The 14,733-nt window shown below is 70.3% G+C and overlaps 1 protein-coding gene across 4 annotated transcripts; it reads left to right on the top strand.

Annotated features, from left to right (window-relative positions):
* Positions 1-3,521: 3,521 nt before the first annotated feature.
* On the top strand, positions 3,522-12,972 carry LOC136994310 (CYFIP-related Rac1 interactor A-like). Of its 4 annotated transcripts, XM_067311652.1 has the most exons (12): positions 3,522-3,602; positions 7,463-7,540; positions 8,153-8,181; positions 9,645-9,724; positions 10,476-10,597; positions 10,693-10,798; positions 10,964-11,100; positions 11,211-11,405; positions 11,491-11,570; positions 11,657-11,783; positions 12,038-12,108; positions 12,262-12,972. In XM_067311652.1, the coding sequence occupies exons 4-12, from the start codon at positions 9,652-9,654 to the stop codon at positions 12,323-12,325; spliced, it is 975 nt and encodes a 324-aa protein (XP_067167753.1). In that variant the 5' UTR covers positions 3,522-3,602; positions 7,463-7,540; positions 8,153-8,181; positions 9,645-9,651; the 3' UTR covers positions 12,326-12,972. The 4 variants fall into 4 exon arrangements, with proteins under 4 accessions (XP_067167753.1, XP_067167754.1, XP_067167755.1 ...); XM_067311653.1 differs by lacking the exon at positions 8,153-8,181; XM_067311654.1 differs by lacking the exon at positions 3,522-3,602 and having other exon boundaries at positions 7,533-7,540; positions 8,153-8,233.
* Positions 12,973-14,733: the final 1,761 nt, after the last annotated feature.

Genomic DNA, 14,733 nt, shown 5'->3' with positions numbered 1-14,733 from the left:
TCTGCACCAGCAGATGTGCCCCAGAGCTGCCTCTGTGGGTGCAGGAGTGGATTTAACACGGAGCATCGCAAAGTCTGCCAAAACCTGGCGTGCTCAGAGGGGCCAGCGCAAGCACCAGGAGGGAGTTTGGGAGCAGCGCCCGCTGGCCCCACACCTTGCTCCGTCACCCCAGCCGTCACGCAGACAGCAGGGGCTGAGACCGTCACCGCTCAGCTCATGGAATGGGGTGTGCTGAAGGAGCAGGGGCAGCTGGAAGAGGCGGGGGTGACCAGGCTGAGTGTGGGACAGGGACCCTGGGGACACGGGCAAGGGTGGATGCCAGGCTCCGGGGTGCCCTGGGCCAGGCTGTCCCGGGGGCATCGCCTTTGCAATCGTTGCCGGACCATGGTGCCTCTTTGCTGCCCATTCCCACTGTGGCCTTGCTCCTGCTCCCTTCTCCGGGCTGCCGGAGCGCGGAGCTGCCGGGGCCTTGCTGGCGTCCTAAAAAACAGCTTCTCCGGTGACACTGCTTAATGCAAAGGGCTGCAGCTTCCCCCAGCGGCTGCAGGCTGCACCAGCACGTCTCAGGGGGCTGTGCCCGGGCAGGGGGGTCCCGGGGCCCAGGCGGCTCGGTCCCCCCCAGCCCGGCCCTGAGCTCCCCAGGGACGCGGGCCTGAGCGCGGCGCCGCAGTGCCACCAAGTCCCCCCGTTTAAGGAACGCGCCCCGTATCAGCCGCCCGAGACTCCCCGCGGGGGCATCGCCCCGCAGCGCCGCCGGCTTCGCCACGCGGGCGCTCCCACCACCGCACTGCCTTCGTGCGGCGAGTCGTGCCTCCGGGAAGCCATCGGCAGAGCCGGGGAGGGAAAGCGAGCGGGAGCGAGCCGGGTCTCTCCTCTCCCGCCTGGGAAGGCGCTCGCACTAATTGCCATCTATAAATAGCTCTTTGAGATGCTCAGAGCACCGGGAAACATCGAACCGCCGCTGCTCGCCCCCAGCCCCCCCAGACAACCCTCCCCTTCGCGTTACGCCCCCGAATCGCCCAGAGCCGCCCTTCGTCCTTCGAGACATGGCCGGGAAAGGAGGCAGCGGGCTGGAACTGGTGGAGATCGGCCGGCTGCGGGTGCTGGAGCTGGGCTGGCCCTGGGCGACAGCCCCAGCCGCGACGTGCCCTGGCCATGCTGGCAGATCTGTGCTGGGCACAGCCCTGTGCAGGCAGCGCATCTCAGGGCACGTGTGTCCGGGGGGGGAATCCGAGGTTTGGGGCTGAGCTGCAGCGCGCGGAGAGTTTCGGATCAAAACCCAGCTTTCCCTCTTGCTTGCTCACTCCCCACTCGGCTCCCAACCTCCGAGCTGTGTTTCCTTGCCGGCAGCCTCAGCCTTTTCGCTGCGGTCCAGGGGCATCATCCCTGGAGCAGGTGCTTTCCCCCTTGCGGTGGGCCCAGGGCCGAGGTTCGGCGCCGGGGTGCCCGGCAGGCGTCGGGGTGCCCCGGGGTGGGCTCCCCCGCTGCGCTTCGCCGTGCAGAAATGCCCTTATAAGGGAGCGAGCCGGCGCGAGGAGCCGCTGGCGGCACACGTGGCCCCGCGGACGCCTTTCCCTGCCGCCGCCACTTCCTCCGCCAGCATCCTCCCCGCGCCAGCCCTGTGCACGGCTGGGCCGGCAGCTCCCGCTTCGGAGCGTCGCTTCTCGCCCAGCAAAAGCGAGGTGCATTTGTGGATGCTCCGGCAGACCAGGACGGGCAGCTGAGGAGGTGCCCGGCACGGAGGGCTACGAGCCCCATCCCACCTGGGAGCCGACCCGTTGCACCCCCTCGCCCCATCCTGCATCCCCCGGGTCTGGCAGCTGCTCACAGGGTCACGGGGGGACCCAAGGGAGGGCAGCCGCGACCCAAAGCCACCCACAGCTGGGATGCCCACGCACCTCGGAGCAGCCGGTCCGGCAGCACTAGGGAAACCTGGGGTTTCTCTTGGTCCTCTTCTCTTTGAAGCCTGAGGTGCCACCACCCTGGCGGCTTGTCGCTGCAGGGATGGACAGACGGTGGGTCTTCAGAAAGAGATAGAGAGAGAGAGGTGGAGAGAAACATCTCCAATCACCCCCCACGCTCCTCCTGGGAGGACCCACAGTGGGTTGTTGCCCCAGGGGGAAATGGCCCCAGGAGCTGAGCCCGGAGCGAGAGCTGGGAGGGGACCATGGCCCGGATACGTCCCCAGAGAGCCAGGAGCCTCCGCCCTGCCCATAGCTCATCCCTTAGCCCCAGCCATGGGACGTCCGCCCGCGTCCCCATGCTGTGCCTGGCCCTGTTGCTCTGCCACAGCTCCTCGCCCAGCCCCGATGGCCACCCCCAGCCCCTCCAGCAAAATGGGGCATCGCATCACCCCCCCAGCCAAATCCCACCCATCGCCTGTCCCTGGCAGCACCCCCAATTCCAGGAAGGCAGAGCAAAGCCCAGCAAGCTCTTTGGGAGCAGGGGGCATGGTGAACGTGCCGTGGCCTTCCCAAATCTCCCTGAGCGGCCACTGACCCCCAGGTGCCACTCTGTGTACCTGCATGGAGACACTGCACTGGTACCACAGGGCGCAGCCTCCTCCCTGCATCTCTGTCCCAACCTCCCCACGTCTGGGGTGTCTCCAGCCCGGCGTGGATCCAAGGTGATTTCGCTGGTCAGGGTTGACTGAACTCCTCTCAGCCGCTTCCCGGAGCCAGGCAGCTGAGCGTGGCCCCGGAGGCAGCGGGATGTGCATGTGCACTTGCTCCATCCTTGGTGGATGCTGGGACAGGCTGGGCGAGCGGGGCCTGGACACCGGTGACCATGACGCCGGGGGGTCCGTTGTGCCATCCCTCTCACAACGCTCAGTGCTGGCCTGGGCAAAGGAGGCGCACGCTGGAAAAGCAGAAATACTCCATTTCCAGGCTCCCCCTTGCCAGATGGGGTGGCATCACCCCAGCAGGAATCAGCCCAGCACCGGGGTGCAGAGTCGGGGGGGGGGGGGAAGGTGTGGACGGCGCTTCCCAGCCAAAGCGTGGGCTCCCGCAGCAGCCAGCTGCCCCCCACGGGGTGCCGTGCCCGGGGCAATGGCCGGCAGAGCTGCAGAGCTCCCCCGCCAGATGTGGGGAGGACCCCTGCCAGATGTGAGCAAGCACCCCTGCCAGATGTGGGGGAGGACGTTCCCAGTCCCGGGGAGGGGGGCAACCTCCCGCCGCAGCACCCGCCGGCCACGGCGGCGGCCCCCTCCTCTGCCGGGGGGGGGGAGTGGGGGGAACCGGGGAGGGCAGCGGTGCCGCCCGGGGGCTCGCAGGAGCCAAAAGGCAATTGGGGGCCCCGAACCCCGGCGGCGCGGAGCGGAGCGGAGCGGGCTGCGGGCGCGGCCCCGGCGGGGCGGCCCGGCGCGGCGCGGGTTAAGCGGCTCCCTCGGCCCCGAGACGTCACGGTGCCGGCGGCGGCGGCGGCGGCGGCGGCGGGGGGGGGGGGACGGCGGGGGGGGCCGGGCCGGGCCGGGCCGGGCCGGGGGGGGCGCGCGGCGGCGGCGGCGGCGGCGGCGGCGCGGCTCGCACGCGCGGGGCGGCCCTTCGCAGACGCCCCCCGCGCCGGAGCAGCCGCAGCGAGACGCCGCCGCCGCCGCCACGGTGAGCCCCGCCGGGGACGGGCGCGGGACGGGACGGGACGGGACGGGATGGAGACCCCCCCCCCGGGAGGCGCCGCAGCCCCGCGGCAGCGGTGCCCGTGGGCGCCTGGGTGGGTCCGCGCCGGTGCTGCGGCGCTCGCAGCCGGGGAGCCCTGCGGTAAATCCGCCCGCAGCCGCAGCGGCGGCGCGGGGAGGCCGGGCAGCCCCGGCGAAGGGCACCGGGGGGGGGGGGGCTCTGCCCCCCGGGGAAGGTGTTTCTCGCCTCCGCCGAGGCAGCGAGGTCCCCAGGTGCTGGGGGAAGCTGGGGGCCCCAGAGAGCCCCAACCCTCCCTGGGGTTACGGCGGTGCCGGCTCGTCCTGGGGCAGCGCCAAGAGGGCCGCGGCGACCTCGTTCCCGGGATAACGTTCCCCTCCCCTAGGAAAAACCATCCATCCTACAGCGCATCCATCCCTGCAGCTCCCACCGCCTTCAGGTGGCTGCGGCGGTGCTGGCACGGCCCCGGGGGCAGGAGAGGCTCCCGGCGGGCCCGGGAGAGGCCGGGGCACCGAGGGGGGAGAAGGGGCAAGCAGATCCCCCCCCCCGGCCTGGGGACACGGCGCCATGCCAGGCTGCGGTGCCCCCTCGCCAGGGATGCTCAGCCGCGCAGGGATGCTGCAGCAGCAGGAGCAGGCACAGCCCCAAACCCGCCCCAGGTGACAAGGGGATGGCGCCCATGGTCTGATCCCAGGGCATTTCTGCCCCCTCCTATGAGGCCAGCAGGAGCATCGCCAACCCAGCCCCGTGCGGTGGGAACGGTGCTCCTGGGAGCACAGGATCAGGCCCCGCCTGGAGCAGGAGGGGGTGGAAACCTGCAGCGCTGGGGTCCTGGGCGAGCGGCAGCCGGATGGAGGGAGCATCTCCTCTGGCCACGCTGCATCCCCAGGTGCCACCCTGCTGTCCGAGTGAGTGACAAAGCAACGCAGCGGCAGCTAATTACCGTGCCGGCATCTTCCCTCACTCCTGGAAGGGCAGCGCGCTGGCTCTGCCGTGCCGGCCTCTCTCCGAGGTGTTCCCGAGCACCTCTCAGAGGAGAGCTGAGCCAGCGCCGACTTGGGAAGCAGACACAGCCCTTAGCTCCTTTCGGATGCCCCAAGGACTATGCACCTGCCCGGGAAGCCCTCTCCTGGCCGTGCGCCCCTCCGGGAGGGCAGCCCCATAGCCCCAGCCAACCCGTCCTGCACCCCGTCGCCTGCACCCGGCTCCTCACGTGGGAAACGGCCTCGGGGTGGCCGGGCACCCGCTCAGCTCCCACGTGCGGGTGCATGCAGCACCGCCAGGAGCCAGGTTGCCCCCACGGCACCCACACGTGGCCATGACCCTTTCGCCGTGGCCGTGCCCGCGCAGGGGTGGTGCAGGTGCCCGGCGTCCCCAGCAGACGCAGTTTCGCTGCGGTGGGTGACTGCGCCTAGCGGTGCTGCCTGCGCCCAGGGCAGGGCTGCCCACGGGTCAGTGCCGTGCGCGGGACCTGGCTGCTCTGCCAGGGCCACAAGGGACGTAGGTGCCCAGGTCCCCTGGGGAACCGCACGAGTTGGGCGCTAAATCCCCGAGCAGAGCCATGCCCCGAGGCCCGGCGTTCACACGGCGCTTGGCTCCTTGCAAGAGCCATCCCAGCCTCGGGCACGTTGCTGCTTCCCCAGACCCATCGCAGCCACCCGAGGGCACAGGGACAGCAGGATGGCCAGGAGACCACATCACCGATGTTGGCACACGGCTGCTGGGAACGTCTCCATCTCTGAGGCCCGGTGCTGGGTCGTGCTTCCCCATTCCCACCACCCGGGCATGGGGTGGCTGCAGGGCAAACGGTGACAAACCCCTGAGCGGCTGCTCCCGCCTGTCAAGGACAACCTCCATGCGGGTGCGAGGAGGACACCTGCACACCGATAACGTGATTTATGCAAATGCCTGAGCCGAGCGGGTGCAAGTCTCCCGGCCTGGCTGCCTGCCCGGGCGGCCTCGAGCACCACAGCTGGCACCTCCCCGTGCCACCCCACGGGTCTCCACGCCGTGGCACCCCAAAACCCATGCAAGGTGCCCTGGCTGCCAGATGGGACAAGCCAGGGGTTGACGTGGCAGGAGAGCCCATGGGGTCTTTATGGTGCACCATGGGGTACGAGCATCAGTCGCACATGGGGAAACCGAGGCAGGGACCTGTCTGTGGTCACCCACCAGGGCAATGGCACAGCTGGCTGAGCACAACCCGGGTGATGCTCCATGAAGACACCCCGAGGAGCAGGGTGGTGGGCAGCAAAGCCAGCCCCGGCCCCCCAGCTCCCCAGCATGCACAGTGCCATGCTGGCACCCAGGGAGACGTCCGTGTCCTGCCACCCCAGGTAGCATCCGGGGTAGTTATTGTCCACCGGCAACAGCAAATCCTCGCAGGCAGCTGCCAGCGCCGGGTGTTACTCTGCCCATCGCAGCTGCAGCAAGGGATTCACGGAGATTGGGGCCGACTGCGTCAGTTCACTCTCTGACCGCAGGGAGAGAGAAGAGCTGTCTCCCGGGGCCAGCTTCTCACGGAATAATTCCTCAGAAAGCTTTCATCGAGACCTCATTTAATTCTCCAGGAACACGAGGCTCCCAGCAGGCACAAATCAGTTTATTCCAGAGGAAACCAGGTTTTTCTCTCCTCTCTTAAAGGAGGAGTCGGTGCCCAGATCTGGATCCTTCACCCTCAGGATGCTCCCGTGGGGGCCTGCGGCCCCATTCCCAGTGCAAAGCCACAGCTCAGCTGGCTGAGGAGGAGGAGGAGGGTGGGCAGAGCTGCTGCAGGGGGCTGAGGCTGAAGTGCTGCCGCGGGAGCACGCGGGTTGGGGCAGCCCCACGCCAGGCAGGAGGCAGCCGTGCCCAGGCACCCACTGCCAGGCGAGGGAGAGCTCTGCCTCTCCACTCCCTGCTTGTGCTAATTAAACCCAAGCACTTAATTACAGTCTGCCAAATCCCACGGCTGCTTCCCGCTGGCCTCTGCGGGGAAGCCCGGCCCCAGCCTGCTGCAGCCACCCATGTGCCTGGGAGCTGGTTCCTGGCCCCCATTTGCACCCCAGCTCTTGCAGTGACTTACCCTAACGCTGCTGGGCCGCATCCTGCCAGCTGCCCCCAGGCTGTGCCCATTTCACTGGCTGCCAGAGGCCAAAACCCCCCAGCACCAGCTGCCCCACGGCCTTTAACTCACAGGTTTGGATTGCTGCTTTTGCACAGCTGTGAAATGCAGCTGGGAATCCGCAGGGTTATGTGGGTGGGGAAGGGAGTTTGCACCCAGCCCATGGGCTGCGTTTGCATCCGGGCCCACAGCACCCATGGGAGCAGCGTTTCGGCAAAGCGATGCCGTCTCTGGAGAGCAAACCTAAGGGACACGCGCGGGAAGCGTGAACTGGGAGAGCGCCCGGGGCCTGCGGGATTCGGCTTGCGCTTGAGCGTTGGCGTAAAGGGATGTTGGTGTCGCGGTCATCCCCGATCCTGTCAGCCCAGCAAGCGCCGGGGAGGACAGCGGAAAGCGCACTGCACCTCGAGGAAGCCTTGGACGGCTTCCAAAAGCCACCGGCTGCTGGCAATGAAAAATAATAGAGGCAAATAAGGTGAACCCGCGGGGAGCAGTGTGCGGAGGCCCAGCGGGCAGCGTCGCACCCAGCGGGGTCGGGAGGGAGCCGGGCTGGAGGAGACGCGTCCCAAAGCGTGTCCCAAAGCCTGATGACCCACGCACGGGTCCCCGTTGGAGTGGGATGACATGGGGGCCTCTTGCTGGTCTCTCCGAGCTGTTTCGGTCCCTCCGAGCCGTGTCGGTCCCGGCTCCGGCCGGCCTGACGCTGTCGCCCTCCCGCCCGCAGGTTCCCGCGGCCGATGCAGTGATTTATGAGCCTTCCCAGGCCCCTGCTGCTGCCGTAGCCGCCACGCCGGACACCAAGGTAAAGACCCTCGGCGCGGGGCCGGGATGCCCAAACTGAGCGTGTGGGGCAGGAATTGCGGGTGACCAGGACCCTGCCGCCCGGGGCGTCCGCCTGCCCCGTTTAGGGCGGCCGATGGGGGAGCTATAGGCTCTATGGAGGCTATAGGGGAGCTCCCTAGGGGAGCGGCTATGGAAAGCCCCCCTGGAACGTCCCCACCGGCCGGGCAGGCGAGCAGGGGGGGTGCCGCGGGCGCAGGGGGCCGGGACGGCAGGGCCCCGCCGGGGCCGCCTCGGCGGAGGCCGCGCGGCGCCCACAGGAAGCGCGATGCTCCGAAACCCTCTCCCCGCTTCCCTCCCCGCCTCCAAAATAGCAAACCCAGAAGCGCCGGGGCGAGCGGCCCCGTTTCCGCACACACGCACGCACGCACGCAGGCAGCCAGGCAGCCAGGCGGGCTGGTGCTCGTGCCCCGCTCGCCCGCGCCGCGCCGGGAGGGGAGGCCGCGGGTGCCCGGGGGGCCCCGGACCGGGGCGGCCGCAGGTAGGTGCCGGCGGCGGCAGCGGGGCGCCGGCGGGCCGGGGCGGCAGGACGTCCGCGCCGGTGCTGTTCCACGCTTTTGTTTCTCTCGCTCAGGTCTGCTGGCCATGGGCAACCTGATAAAGGTATTGGGCAAAGATTTAGAAAACTGTCCTCATTTTTTCCTGGATTTCGAAAGTAAGTCCGGCGAGCAGGGTGGGCGCGGGGAGGGGGCCGGGCACGTGGCGGCTGCTGGCAGGAGAAGCCGCCGCTCTCCCGAAGACGGGCTCAGCAGCCCCGGAGCAGCCCCGGAGCAGCCCCGGCCCCGGGCACCTCAGCGCCGGCAGCCCCGCAGCCGGTGCCGGCACAGGCCGGTGCTTCGGGCTGAGCAGGGCAGGGGACGGGGGGCAGCAGCTGGGGAGATGCCCCACGCCCGAACCATCTCCCTCTGCCGTGGGGCTGGAGCAGGGATGTTTCGGGGTGCTCCCTCCTCTCCCGGCACGGTGAGGGGACCCGTTTGGCTGCAGGTGCCCCACGGCACGTCCCCATGGCCGCTGCAGTCGGTTGCACCGTGGTGGCCGTTCGGCTTGTGTCCCCCATCCCCGGGGGACAGCAGGGAGCACGGGGAAAGGCTTTTCCACCTGCACGGCCGAGGGAGGAGGCAGGAAGGATCCGAACCCCTGGCTGTGCCAGAAGGGAGCCGTGCAGCGGTTGCAGCAGGACAGGGAGTGGGGGGACGGGGATCCCCGTCCACCCCAGGAGATTTGCACCAGCTTCTCTGGGACGGGGCTCACCGGCACGGCAGAGCGCGGCTTGGGGGCTTGCCGGGCTCGCCGGCTGCAGCAGCGTGTCCGAGCGGACACTACGGAGCCAGCCGCGATGCCGGCGGCTGCAGCAGGGTGCAGGACACCTGCAGGGTCCCTGCGGTCCCCGGCCAGCCCGGCTCCCCCCCGTGCCGGGGCGCCGCTCGGGGCAGAAGCGCGGGGTGTAAAAATAGCGCAGCGGCAGCGGCCCCGGCGGGGAGAGGGCGTGCGCGGCTCACCGCACCGGCGGGTCCCGAAATAGTCGCCGGGGCTCGCGGGGCCGGGTCCAGCAGCGGCGAGCATCCTGCCGGGCTCCCCTCCCCTCCCGTGCAGCCCGGCGAGCCGGCACCAGGTCCCTCAGGTGCAGCGCAGCCCTCGACGGCCTCCAGCCCTCTGCAAAACCCTCCGGCCCGGGGCCGGGGCTGCCGGCGCTGCCGCTGTGCCGTGCCGGGCCGTGCCGGGCCCCGTAGCCAGGTTGGGGCTGCCCCTAGCCGAGACCGCGGGGACTCGCCGAGTGGTTTGCCCTCCTTGCCGGAGACCAGCGGCGCTCTCCTCCCTTCGCTCCTTCCTCTCCATCACCCCCCCATCCGCCCGCGCTCATCGCCATCGGGGCGGGAAGAGGCTGCAGCCGGCGGGGCTGGGAGCAGCCGCGGGGCCGACGCTCCCGGCGCCCCTCGAGCCCCCGCAGCGAGCGGGGAGGCCGGGGGGGGTCTCGTCGCCGCCCGGCCGCTGCCCTCAGCCCGGCTCCTCTCCCCCGAACGCCTCCTCACCACCATGCTTTTGTCCTCTTGTTTCTTCTCTTGCAGGTTTCACATGGGGAACCTTCTTAAAGTGTTGACTTATAACGAACTTGACCAAGGCCCTAATTTTTTCCTTGACTTTGAAAGTGAGATGGGATTTTTTTATTTTCCTTTTGTTCTCCGATTATGCTGAGTTCCACGTTCACGCACATTTTGAGTTCTCGTATCCGTCGCCCATCGCATCGCGCCCATCCCAGCCGTTCCCCCTCCTGTCCCCCTCCACCGCCGTCCGCCGCCGGCTCCCCGCGGCCCCGAGACAGCAGCCGGCTCTCCCCGGGGAGGGGGGCTGCCGCCGGCGGGGCAGCCCCTGCGCCGGGAGTTATTTGGCTGCACCTCTTCCCTCGGGGCGATTTCCAGCCGCTTGGGGAAAGCCCTGGGCTGGGGGGCTGCTCGGGGGCCCCCGGGCAGCCGCGAGCAGGACCGCGGCCGCAGGGCTGACCCCAGACCCGCTCCCCCCCCCCCCGCGGCTCGGCCAAAGGGGAAGGATTGGGGGGGGGAAATTGCCAGGAAGGGCTGAAGGTGGAGAGGCGCTGGCCTCTCGCCGCCACGATTTTGGGGGCGAACGAGCGCGTTCTGCCAGCCCGAGGCGTCCCGCTGCAGCTCCTGGGGGGGGGGGGGGGGGGGAACGGGAAGGAGAGCGGCAGCGGGAGCCGCCAGCAGGGACTTTCCCACGCCCCGACCCCAGCAGCGCTGGCGCCGCCGGCTCGGCTCCCGGCTCCGGTGCCAGCCGGCGGCGGGGCGCAGGGTGCCGGCGGCGCGGGGTGCCGGCGGTGCCGCCCCGCGCCGGCCGCCGCTCAGAGCCCTGCGGGTTTCTCTCCCTGGGGCGCTCCGCCGCAGATGCGCAGCCCACGGAGGCCGAGACGGCGGTGTGGAACCAGGTGAACGCGGTGCTGGAGGAGGCGCAGGCCGTCCTGGCCGAGCTGCAGTCCTACACGGGCGCCGGGCAGGAGATCCGAGAGGTGGGTGCAGCCCCGGCGCCCGCCCGCCCCGTCGTGTCGTGCCACCCCGCCGTGGCTCGGCTCGGGGTCAACCGCCGGCGCTCTCCTCCCCGCAGGCCATCCAAAACCCCGGCGACCTGCAGCTGCAGGAGAAGGCCTGGCACGCCGTGTGTCCCCTCGTGGCCAAGCTGAAGCGCTTCTACGAGTTCTCGCTGCGGCTCGGTGAGCGCCTCGGTCCCCGCGTTTCCCCCCGCCATCCCCGCGCAGGGGGGCCGCGGAGGCGCCCGCGGGGCGGATGCCGCGCCGCCCCGTGCCTCGGTTTCCCCCCCCCCCGCCACACGCACACCCCGGGCGGGACGAGGACCCCGCTGTGCTTGCCCTCGCCAGAAAACGCCCTGCGGAGCCTGCTGGAGGCGCTGACCAGCCCCCCGTACGCCCCGACGCAGCACCTCGAGCGCGAGCAAGCCTTGGCCAAGCAGTTCGCCGAGATCCTCCACTTCACCCTCAGCTTCGACGAGCTCAAGGTACCTCCCCGAGCCCCCCCGCCGGGGGGTGTGTGTGTGTGTGCGGGGGGGGTCCCTCGCCGTCCCCCGGGCTCGCGCCGCTAACGCGCCCGGCCGGCCGCCCCCCACAGATGACCAACCCCGCCATCCAGAACGACTTCAGCTACTACAGGAGAACCATCAGCCGCAACCGCATCAACAACCTGCAGCTGGACGCGGAGAGCGAGGTGAACAACGAGATGGCCAACAGGATGTCCCTCTTCTACGCCGAGGCCACCCCCATGCTCAAGACGCTCAGCAACGCCACCACCAAGTTCGTGTCCGAGGTGAGCGGGGCCGGGGCACGGCGTGGGGCTGGGGCTGGGGGCGCCGGCGGGGAAGCGCCACCCTCCCGGACCTCTCCCCTTCCAGAACAAGACGCTGCCGATCGAGGACACGACCGACTGCCTCAGCACCATGGCCTGCGTGTGCCGGGTGATGCTGGAGACCCCGTGAGTACCCGGCGCTGCGCGCTCCCGCGGGAAAGCGGCGTCGCTCCCGGGGTGCCGGGCTCACGCCCACCCTCTCCCGGCGGCAGGGAGTACCGGAGCCGCTTCACCAACACCGAGACCCTCCTCTTCTGCATGCGCGTCATGGTCGGCGTCATCATCCTCTACGACCACGTCCACCCCGTGGGCGCCTTCGCGAAGACCTCCAAGATTGACGTGAGCGAGCGCCGGGGCGCCGCGCCGCGGGAGGGTCGGAGCCATGCCGGATGTCTCCCACGGAGACGTCGCCACCTGAGCCGGTCCGGAGGGGAATTTCTCTTCCCCTGGGCAAAGAGGAGGAGGATGGAGCTGGCTGGGACACGGCGGGGAGGAGGAAGGCTGAGAGAGGAGGGTGCCGGGCTTTGCTGGGGGGGGGGAGGGGGTTTCCCGCGGCGCGTCCGGGCGCTCACCGCCTCTCCCCACCCCGGCAGATGAAAGGATGCATCAAAGTCCTGAAAGACCAACCTTCAAACAGCACCGAGGGGCTCCTGAACGCGCTGAGGTGAGTCGGGCTCTGCCACGGCGCTGGGGACCCCCCCCCCCAGCACCCTTCCTCCGGTCGGCACAGCCCCGCGTTCAGGTTCAGGTTAAGGGAGGGGGCCGGGGCCGGGCGGCGGAGGGGGCCGCGGGGTAAAGCCCGCTGCTCCCCGCGCAGGTACACCACTCGGCACCTCAACGACGACACCACGTCCAAACAGATCCGGGCCCTGCTCCAGTGAGCGCCGGGGCGGCCGCGGGGGCCGGGGGGGGCCGTCAGCTCACCTCGCGTACCGTCACCATGTCGCTGTAACGCCCATGACCATACCGCTCATGTTGTACAGAGGGAAAAGGGACAAAAATGCGTACACGGGAATACAGAAAATAATAATAATAATAATAATAATAATCGTCAAAACAAATCGAAACGGCCTGAGGCCACCCCCTCCCTCCGCTCGCCCTTTCTGCCTCCCCCCGAATTAGCGCCCGGTTCTGGACGCAGCGTGACGGTGTCTTTCGGGGACGCCGGAGCCAGCGACCCCCTGGCCGGGGCAGTGGGGGGGGTGCTGGGACCAGGCAGGATGGAGCCTGGGGCACGGATGCTGCCAATGGTTTCCGGAGGGATGAAGCGGTCCAGGACCAGGCTGTGGACAGGGCCCCCCCAGGGGACAGGGACCCCCCCCCGGTGACCCCAGGAGGGGGCAGGCGGGCGCCCCTGGCCCTGGCCCGGCCGACGGGAATAGGGGCTTTGGAGCGCGAGCATCCAGCGGTGGAGGAGGAGGAAGAAACATCGCCGCAGATCTGCGCTGACTTTGGTGGAAACGGCTCAGTCTCACCCGGTAGATTTTTAATATAAGCAATTAAATCTCCACTCACCTCTTCTTTTGTACATTTTTTTTTTTTTTGGTGCGAAATAAAAATGACATTTAATCTGTTCGTGGCCGGAGCGGGGCCGTCTCTGATGTATCCCGTCCCGCGCTGCACCGGCCGGAGGGACCCAGATCCCCACGCCTGGCCCTCTGCGGGACCCGTCCCCCACCCAAGACCCCCCCGTCCCCCACCCGTGACCCCCCCGTCCCCACCACGCCAGACCCATCTCCCCGTGATGCCTCATCCCCACCGCGATGCCCTGCCGGAGCCCCCGAGCTGCCCCAGGACCCCGGGCTCCGCCGGCACCGGGGGGCACCAGGGGACAGGTCTGGTCCCCAGGGCGGCCGCCAGCACCAGCCCCTCCGGGGTGCCGGCTCGTCCCAGCGCCCCGGCGGCTGCGGACTGGGGCGACTGGGCCGCTGCTGGAGGCGAGGGCCGGGCACCGCCGGGCCCCGTGGCTTTGCCGGCAGGTGGCCCTGTGACACCGTGACAAAGTGGCCGGAGCAGCCGGGGTGCCAACCCCGCCGCGGCGGGGGCCCAGGCGGCCTCGACCCCCCCCCCCCCCAGGGCTGGGGAGAGCGGAGCCCGGGCGCCCCGAGCCACCAAGGTCCCCCGGCGAGCGGGGCCGGGCGAAGGCGGCTGCACCCGGCCCCCCACACCGAGCGACCCCCCCCCCCCCCCCCCAGCGCTGAACCCCGGCGGGACCCCCGGGAAGGGGCCCCGCTCCAGCGCCCCCGGGCCCTCCCCGCTGCGGCCGCCCGGGGCGCGGGGCCAAGTCCCCCGGGGTTGGGTTGGCGCCAGCGGCACGAAGCTCGCTCTCCCTCCCTCCCGCGGCCTTTCCCGCCCGGGCGCCCCGCGGCCGTGCCAGCGCCGGCTCCAACCGCAGCGCCGCGGTCCTGGGCGGCTGCCAGCGCTCGCTTCCCCCCCCCCCCAGCAGGGACCCTCCTGGCCGCGGTGCAGGGGACGGACAGCCTTGGTGTAACACCGGTGCCCTGCGCAGGCGGCTTCCTCGTGTCACAGCCCAGCCCGTGCCTCAGTTTTCCCACCTGTATAATGGACACCGACGCTGCCTCCGGGATTTGCACAAGGGAGCCGGCAGAATCCCTGCAGCCTCCCAGGCTCTGACATCCAGGACGCGGCCCCAGCACCCCCTGCCGAATCGCCCTTTGCGCAGGGGGGCCGACGCAGCCCCCCCCGCTGGGACCCCCCCCCCGGCCCTTCGGTTTCGGGGCGGCTGCACTGCCCCGGGGAGCCCGGCCCGGCCTCGCGGCTCTGCTGCATCCCAATTCGGGGGCTTCGCCCCAGCCAGGCCCTCTCCGTGCCTCCGTTTCCCCACCTGGGCACAAGGGCAGCACATGGGGGGGGGGGGTCACACGGGGAAGGATTTCACTGCGCCCATCACCTTTGCATGGGGCTGGGGCTCGCGGGACACCCGGAGCGGGGCTCCCGAAATTCCCGGCTTGCCATGGGCACCGAGGCGGCACGGCTGCGGCGTGGGGCCAGGCCGGGCCGGGCGCCAGCCCATGTCGCAACGCCAACCGCCAGCAGCTGCCGGCCGCGGGCGGCCGAGGAGGAAGCGCGGGCTGCGGCTCGGCCGCCCGGCGCTCCGGAGCGGTTTCTCCCGAGGGGGAAGTTGGCACCTGGCTTCGGGAGGCTCCGGGGCGGGCTGGACGCCTGCCCGCGCTCCCGCTGCTCCCCGGGGCCAGCGCGCCAAGGGCCTGCCCGCGCGCGGGAGCCCACCGAACCGCTGCCAAAACCAGCTCCTGGCCCCAAAACGCTC

The sequence above is a fragment of the Apteryx mantelli genome, chromosome 27 (assembly GCF_036417845.1).
Source record: "Apteryx mantelli isolate bAptMan1 chromosome 27, bAptMan1.hap1, whole genome shotgun sequence".
Taxonomy (NCBI): Eukaryota; Metazoa; Chordata; class Aves; order Apterygiformes; family Apterygidae; genus Apteryx; species Apteryx mantelli.
Note: the sequence above shows the minus strand (reverse complement) of the source record. Positions and strands in the feature narration are given on the sequence as shown.

Bases quoted from the DNA above. Each gene is read 5' to 3' on its own strand.
- LOC136994310 (XM_067311651.1), top strand. From the start codon at position 9,613: ATGCTTTTGTCCTCTTGTTTCTTCTCTTGCAGGTTTCACATGGGGAAC. The intron at 10,799-10,963 runs GTGAGCGCCTCG...TGCCCTCGCCAG, and splicing joins CGAGTTCTCGCTGCGGCTCG to AAAACGCCCTGCGGAGCCTG. The intron at 11,571-11,656 runs GTGAGTACCCGG...TCCCGGCGGCAG, and splicing joins CGGGTGATGCTGGAGACCCC to GGAGTACCGGAGCCGCTTCA.